The sequence below is a fragment of the Coffea arabica genome, chromosome 5e, assembly GCF_036785885.1.
Source record: "Coffea arabica cultivar ET-39 chromosome 5e, Coffea Arabica ET-39 HiFi, whole genome shotgun sequence".
Taxonomy (NCBI): domain Eukaryota; kingdom Viridiplantae; phylum Streptophyta; class Magnoliopsida; order Gentianales; family Rubiaceae; genus Coffea; species Coffea arabica.
The window spans coordinates 7146941-7155833 of NC_092318.1; the positions used below are offsets into that span (position 1 = coordinate 7146941).

Below are 8893 nucleotides of genomic sequence, written 5' to 3' on the forward strand. Positions count from 1 at the left end.
TTGAATAATAATAAAAAATATTTTAGATTATTAAATTAATACTACTAAATCAATTGTTCATGAAAATCAGCACATCCAACTGTGGATAAATCTTGAGCCCAAATATGACACCAAATTTCTGAGTTTATACTGGGAAATTGAAACTCGAAACTAGGTACCAAAATATGGAATTATGTGCAGCTGGTCTTTGAATTTTTCTTTTTTTTTTTGGGATTCTTTTATTAATCATCAGTGAAAGCTTTACAAAGAATGTTATCCTCCTATATAACATAACTGTGTATTAAAAACAAATGAAACGAAATACAAGAAAAAACTAAGGGTGTCATGACCACATTTGGTATATCAATGTTCATATTTGTTATTTTTTGTGTCTGTATTCGTTACATTAGTTTTAAATCCTTGATTGGACATTGTATCGCTACATTGTATAGTTTACATAACATAGATTAGATTTTCTATTTTTACAGACATTGTATAATTATGAATATAGGTTTTATGCACTTGTTTACTGAACTATTTTATCAACACACAATTTGTTTTCTAATTATAATTCTAACAGTCGCTACTATTACGAAAAAATAATTAAATGGGTCCAATCTATGAGTCCATTCTTGGAGGATGTTGTATATTTAATAGCCAAATGGCTGTTCAGTAAGCCACAAGTTCACAAGTGAATCCATGGTCTGAATTTATGGTTCTCCATGTGTAATTGAGTGTCAAACTGGTATTAGAAAAAAAATTCAATGATGTTGTCTTTGACCTAATGCCAATATTTTTATTCTAAAATATAATGTTAGCATAGTAAAATATTGGTTTAAATCATTTGCTTCATACATACTCTAGGGAAAACAAGAATCATGCAGTTTCTTAATCTGGAATGAAACACAATTTTTGTCATACGAGACCAAGTGCTCGTTGCTTGCCAAAAATCGGATGCCCCAACTTCTACATGAATTATTAAAGTAATACTAGTAAATTTCTTAAAATCAGAACGTTCAACTGCTAACGTTGTAACTTGTTTTAAGGGATAAATCCAGAGCCCAAACCTGACGCCAAAATTCTGAGTTATACTGGGAAATTGGAACTCGAAATGAGGTACCAAAATTTAGAATCAACAATACAACGTTCCCTATACACGTGATTCTCGGCTTGCATAAAAAAAAATTATCCAATTTCAGTACTATATAAAGTATATATTTTGGCAGACTCGCACGACCACCATTTCTAGTTTTCTAGCATTGCAAGCTAGCAGGTGCTAGGTTTACCTACCTTATTTTCTGTACCAATTAGTCAATCTTAAATCTTTCAGGGCAAATATGGTTACCGTCGAGGAAATTAGGAGGGCTCAACGGGCCGAAGGACCGGCGACGATCTTGGCTATTGGAACCGCTACACCACCAAATTTTGTTGAGCAAAGCACTTATCCGGATTACTATTTTCGCATCACTAAGAGTGAGCATATGACTGAGCTTAAAGAAAAGTTTAAGCGCATTTGTAAGCATAAATCCTTATTCTTTTTCTCTTGAATCTGTTTGATTTCTCATACTTCTATTTCTTTTTTTTTTCTTTTTCTTTTATAAGAAAATCTCGCAAAATAGCTGGTTTTTAAGCGGAAATTTTGCACGTAAAACTTGGCCTAGAACTTGGTGTCTTCCTACATGCTTCACAGTGTAAGAATGCTTAAAATACGTGGCCTTGAATACTTTACTCAAACCATCAAATGATATTGGTTTCATGTTGAAACTCTCGAAAGAAAGGTAAATCTTCTTTCCTATTGTAACACAACTTTTCCTACTATTTAAGACAAACTATTCTAGTTTTTTCTTGGCAGTAAGACTGAGGTTTTTCTCAATGATTGAGAAATATATGCATATTGTAAGCTTAATAGTAGTTTAGACATTTTGAGGATCCATGAGTTTAGTTCTATGAGGTGTTTGAAGCGTTTGTTTAATTAAGAAAAATGAATGACAATGAAGTTTGGTGAAATGTGTGTGTTAGTGCGTTTGGGTATGTGAGGAAGAAGAGGAAGTATGAGAAAAATGAGACGTGTTTTGCATTTAAACATGTTGACTTGAATATGCGGGGGTAATACGTGGGTATGAGGTCGCATATATAGACAAACTTGAAAACAAGCATAAAACACGGGCTGGGTCACGTTTTGACCTGCATTTTGCCCAGAATGCATGAAGATACACTAAAATGCGGTCTGAAAATGACGGTAAGGCCGTGTTTTTGGTCCCCATTTTCAATTTTCTGCAACTTTATGCAGAAAATCTGCACTTTGTCAACTTTCATGGGCAAAACCCTCATTTTGGAATATGCAATCTAGATCACTCTATTGCTAAAATAATCAATTCACTTATATTTAAAATAATCTAAACATGCATTCCAAGCCACTATAACACATCAAAAACATAATTATTCAAATTGAGAGATTGGGTTCTTTGATCTTCCTTAACCTCATTGATCTCAAAAAGTGACTTTGCCTTCTTTCTCAAGCACAAATATAACAAACATACTTTAAAATAAATAACAAACATAAAAACACTCTTAAATGAAATAAAGTAACACAAAACATTGGGTTGCCTCCTAATTAGCACTTCTTTATAGTCAATAGGTTGACTATTTCACCTCATTTTTCAAGAAGGTTTTATTAATGACTAATCCACCATTTTAAGTCATGGTGAATCCACGAAAGGTGGTCAATAGCAAAGCCACATAATTAAATAATATTAGAGATAGAAGAAACTTACCTATCTCAAGTGTTTCAAGGAACGTTGGCATATCCTTCTTGGGTGATAATATCCTTAGAACTTACTTCTCTAAAATACTTCTCAAGAGGGATTGAATGTGAATCATTCATGCTCATCTCTTGAGGTTCAACATTAGTTTTAAAGACATAATTATGTGAAATGGACAATTCCTCATTGAAACATGAATTAGATCCATTATTTTGATCAAAATGCAATCCACTTTCACATACAACTTTTCCACTATTCATAGTAGGGTCGATTTGCATGTGATTAGAAGAAATAACTTCACACAAATAACAGAATTGATTTTCAATTCTACCTATGTGAGAAGCTAATTCATTTAATCTATCCTCAAGCATATCAAAGCAGTCGAAAGTCACATGAGCTAGCCTTTTAATTGCTAATTCCCAAAACAAAAGTACATTAGCTAACCTTTCAATAGCTAACTCCCAAGATGGCTTTGATTCAAATTGGACAAATTCATATTGATAATCATAAAAATATAGAGAATCATTATATCCACATTGATTATTCCAATTACAAGCATAAGAATTACCCCAATTAGAACCATATTGATCAAAATAAGGATTGAAATGCTCAAATTCGTCAAAATAATCCATATTTTGTGCTTGCATATATGTATGAGTAACATGATAACCTTCACACAAGTCACAACTCATATGATTAGAATTGAAAGCATTAACATTCCTCTTGCATTCAAACATATTTGTAATGGTGTCCAATTGAATTTTTAATGTTATAAAATCAAGTTTAACCTTTAAACTCCTTAAACCATCTTCAAAAGACATACCTTCGTACCCCCTTTGGTTATCTCTATAGTTGTAGTTTTGAAAATTGTAGTCTAATGCCCAACTTTCTTCTTTCAAACTTTTATCCACTTTTGTTTACTATCTTCCTTATAACCTAAAAATACTTTCAAACAATTTCAAAAGCAAGATTAGTTAAGAAGAATAGCTTAAAAGGCCCAAACAAAAGCAAGATATTAAACACAAAATAAAAGACTCAACAAGAACATAACAAACAAGACACTTGATACGATGAAAATAAGAAAAACTAATAAAAGTGTCTAAACTAATAAAGTTGTTCTTAGCACCGATATTAAACCAAATCTTTCCTAACAACAGGGCCAAAAACTTGACGAGATTCTACCCTGTACTAAATTTTAATAAAACCTAAATACCCCATTTTCTACGAGTATACAAATCGTTTATCGAATACAGGGTATTAGGTGTCGATCTCACAGGAAAAATTGTCAATTACTGATGGTTTTCGAATTCCTTTATTATTAGACTACCATAAATGCAAAAGATTAAATCTACATTGCAAACATAAAATAAAAGTAATAAAAATAATAATAATAATCTCCTTAAGCTATGGAATTTCTCAATACTCTTGCAAGTGAAATTACCAATTAATTTAATGTTATTATCTTAGCTAGTTATGGTGTAAATACCTAATGTGTGTGAAATCTACTCTCGTAATGAATCAACTATACTTGTAGTTAAGCCATACCTACTCTTGTGGTTATAAAATTAATTACAAGTTTATTTCTTCTATGAAATTACATAGAACAAACCATTAAAGTCATGAAGGTACACCTCTACTCTTGTGAGTATACTCCCTAGATTTAGCACCTCCTTGAACTAGTGACAAATCTCAATTTTTATTGTAAGCTTAACACCTTTAAGATTATCACAATTAATAGCCAGTTAATCATGATTAGATAAGCAAAAATGCTAAATAATTTGTTCAAAATAATATCATCAAATAACCAAGTCAATATCACTAACAAAATATAGAAAGTTTATCTATAATTCTAAGCATAAACTTTAGCAAAACATGAAGAGAATGAAAGAAGAGACCATACTTGTATTATAGCTAAATATAAACTCAAATACAAAAGAGAAAGTGATAAGGGAGAAGTCACCCTTGTCACATAAGTTCCAACTCTCCATCTTGCTCCTTAATTCTTCATCCAAATCTAACTACACGTACAAGATGGATAAACTACACTAACTATGTTATACTAATGAACTAAGAAAAATTAGTGAATATCATATTTTAGTAATGTCTCCAGCCTTCCAAAGTAGTGAAAATACGTGTTCAAACCCCCTATTTATAGATGAATTCAATCTCCAAATGAATTGTTAAATTTCATGTAAAATACTTCTTGAGATTCCCAAAATATTCTTCTACAAGTCTCTATACTCTTCATTATAGTTACAGTCAAAATTCTTGCAGGAATTGAGTTGTAAAAAGTTGTGAAAAAAATAGATCAATTGGCTATGCAAGTTGCACAACTTTCTTGAGAATGTGCAAGGTCAATGTAAGGTCACATATTTTACCCGCGTATTGCCTCCCTTATAAGTTTGCACTTTTCTAATTAGTCTTCAACTGTGCTCTACTTTTGCACTAATTCAGCTGATATTTTCTCAATGATGAAGGCTGGATTAACTCTTGTACACAACATGAAAGTTGCAGTCCTTTGAGTTAGCTTTTCAATGTATCAAGAATCATTTAATTTGGAGCTCTGTAGGTTTTAAAATGACCAAAATATTCCTAACTAGTCAAAACTCTATTTCAACTTTTGACAACAAAAATGACTGACTGTATTTCAACTTTTTAATAAAGAAAACTATGTGCTGAATTTTGATGTCTTCATAAGAAATGTAGATTTTGTCTTAACTTCAAAATGGCTTCAGAATAACCTCAATTCAATACTTTTAGCTCAAAATATAGTTAAAATATCAAAAACTGTCAAAGCTGTCAAACATTTCTTTTTTAATACTTGATTGCTTTTCATACTATGATACTTTTATACTGCATGTTCACTTTAAATCATCAGTAATCATTCAAATATCTTCTCAATTCACTCTATATGATAAAAAATTCACTCCATAAGTGATAAAAAATGCACTTTTTCTCACTTAAACCAAAATTATTTATAAAAATGACTAGAACACACCAGAACCAAATAATAAAGAACACTTAAAACACAAAATATACACTTATCAGGGACCACATGAAGAAAACAAGAAAGAAGCAATGCATTTGAAATTTTTCACAGCTCGCATACTTATTCTTGTAGGTATCTGGAATTCATTGGACGTCGTCTCCTTATTTTAGTCATTTTCCTTTATTAATTTTGTTTCTTTTTCTTGTTGGTTTAGAACTTCTCTATTATAAATATAGGCGTGGTAGGACTTTGTTATTTAGACTTTTGCCAATTATTATCAAATTTTTTTTTGGTTTTTTCTATCATTTTCTCTCAAGTTCCTTAAGGTTCTTGTGAATTATTCGAGATTTGATCGTGAATCTTTCTCTTTGTTATTCGAGAATCGTGTGTGAAATAATTCCATAAACATGCTTCCACGTCGATTGATCAAAACAGAAATTCTCATTTTCATGCTTTTGGCTTATTCCACAAGCCTCAAGTTGTATGATAAAAGAAACATGTTTGGGCCAGGTCTGCCGAGTGTGTGCTTGCTATTGTACCATATACACGCAGAAATGACTAAAATATGTGAAGCTATATTTGAAATTGTAATATAGAGATTTGCATGTTATTTTGTTGTATAAAACTTTTGTGTTTGCATATTTCGGCCGCTAAATTATGTTGCTGATTGAGACGCATGATATGTGGAATTTCACATTTAAGAATTAAAGGTCAGAATTTGCTTCCCTTGTGGTCAAAGTTTTCGTGTCAGGATGTGGTGATTTCTTGATTCGGTCATTTGCAGAAGCATAGAATAGACAAATTTGTAAGTGCACTTTCTTGATGGAAATAAGACATTGCGCCGACTAGATGAAACCCAATTTTCCTATATCATCACTCTCATTTTACATTTTAAATTTCAATTTTCAATATTTTGTAACTTAATCTCTCATGTTTGCTCCACTTAAATCTGATCAGTAACAATGTTAGCAATATTAATGGAATAGAGGATCATGCAAAATAATAAAATTGTTCTGAAAGTAGTCAAAAAAACATTATCATTGAATTACAAGATCCTCAATTCCATTAGTTTTGCTAATGATGGTATCAATTGGATTTAAATGAGACAAATATGAGAGGTTAGAGCGCAAAATGTCATAAATTAAACTTTAAGATGCAAAGTGAGAATAGAGTATAAGTTGGAGAGTGCAAACTAGAATTATTCCAATTTTTTTAAAATGTTTACTTTTTATCGTAGGTGAGAAGACCATGATTAGGAAGCGGTACATGTACCTGACTGAGGAAATTCTGAGGCAAAATCCCAATATTTGTACTTTTATGGAACCCTCACTGGATGCAAGGCAAGACATGATGGTTGATGAAGTACCAAGACTGGGCAAAGTAGCTGCCCAAAAAGCTATAGAGGAATGGGGTCAGTCCAAGTCCAAGATCACCCATCTTGTCTGCTGTACCCTAAGTGGCGTGGACATGCCTGGAGCAGACTATCAGCTGGCCAAGCTACTGGGCCTCCGGCCATCGGTGAAACGGTACATGATGTACCAACAAGGTTGTCATGCTGGAGGGACGGTTCTCCGGCTAGCCAAGGATTTGGCCGAGAACAACAAAGGTGCCCGTGTCCTTATCGTCTGCTCGGAACTCACAGCAATTTCGTTCAGGGGTCCGAGTGATAAGCATTTTGATAGTCTTGTTGGTCAGGCCCTGTTCGGAGATGGGGCAGCCGCGGTCATAATTGGTGCTGACCCGGTTCCTGGAGTTGAGCAGCCCTTGTTTCAGTTGGTCTCAGCCTCCCAAACTTTTCTCCCTGATAGCCCCAATGCTATTGGTGGCCATCTTCGTGAGGCTGGGCTTACATTCTTTCTTCTCAAAGATGTCCCAGAATTAATCTCAGAGAACATTGAAAAGATCTTGGAAGAAGCATTTGAGCCTCTTGGCATTTCTGATTGGAACTCAATTTTCTGGGCTGCGCATCCTGGTGGGCGTGCGATTTTGGACAAAGTTGAAGAGAAATTGGCTTTAAATCCTGAAAAATTACGTGTTAGTAGGTATGTGCTAAGTGAGTACGGAAATATGTCAAGCGCTTGTGTCTTCTTTACTCTTGATGAGATGAGAAAATCTGCAGTCAAGGATGGATTCAACACCACAGGGGATGGTTTAGAATGGGGTGTGCTCTTTGGATTTGGACCTGGACTCACTATTGAGACTGTGGTCCTTCACAGCGTCACAATTTAAAAACATCATGCTTGATTTGTTCAATATGTTTTAATATTTGTATTATCAATGTCCAAAACAAAACTTGTACTATGTATTTGCATTTCGTTTGTAGCTCTGAATACCAAGTATCTATTACTTGGGTTGGATGACCTTCAAAGGCTTAAAGAAGGTAATGTTATAGTCAAGAAAATAAGGGTTGGATGGCCTTCATATCATATTTTATGCATTTGTTTCTGTTTGTAACTGTCATTGTTTCGATATTTTAACAGCAGGACTCGGATACAGATTTTATAAAGTATAAATTCTTATATGAAAAACGTATAAATTTATAACGCAATTCATGAAGTGGGAATAAGATCAAACATTAGTGTTGGACTCAACCCTTTTGTTATTGTGTGCATAGCATGTGTTCTAAGGGACATAATGGAAAAAGACATCATAATATATCATCTTGATCTATCTTTAATTTTAATTCATTTAGACAACATTAAGTTTTTTTAGTTGACCTTAATCTACACATGCAATAAAATTCGTTTCCACCTTAAATTTTGAATTTAACAACATATGTTCAACATTGCCTTCTACATGTCTGATTTTCGTTTGAAGTCATCTCGAAGTGAATTTGGACTCTATAAAAAGCTAGCTTTCTCTGCCGTTGAAGAAAGTTAAGAAACTTCCCATAGTTGTCTTAATTCTTTTAGAGCTGTACATCTTTGTCTCGTTTCTCTATGATATATGGTCTAATCACTTTCCCTAAGTATTTCTATCTTCAACAGCTCCCTTCTTTCTACCAAAATCTTCAAGAATTTACAAAGTCTATTCTAGAGCAGTTTTTCATAATAAATTTTGTTGAACAATTGTAGCCAAGCAATGCTGTTCAAGGTGAGGTGTGATCTCAACCGTCTTTCTCATTGTACAGCATTTCAATCGGTATTATTGGGAACATACTTGT

General features: G+C 33.1%; 1 protein-coding gene across 1 annotated transcript; it reads left to right on the plus strand.

Annotated features, from left to right (window-relative positions):
• Positions 1–1230: 1230 nt before the first annotated feature.
• Positions 1231–8126, plus strand: LOC113688540 (chalcone synthase 2-like). Its single transcript, XM_027206384.2, has 2 exons — positions 1231–1494; positions 6968–8126. The coding sequence occupies exons 1-2, from the start codon at positions 1317–1319 to the stop codon at positions 7957–7959; spliced, it is 1170 nt and encodes a 389-aa protein (XP_027062185.1). The 5' UTR covers positions 1231–1316; the 3' UTR covers positions 7960–8126.
• Positions 8127–8893: the final 767 nt, after the last annotated feature.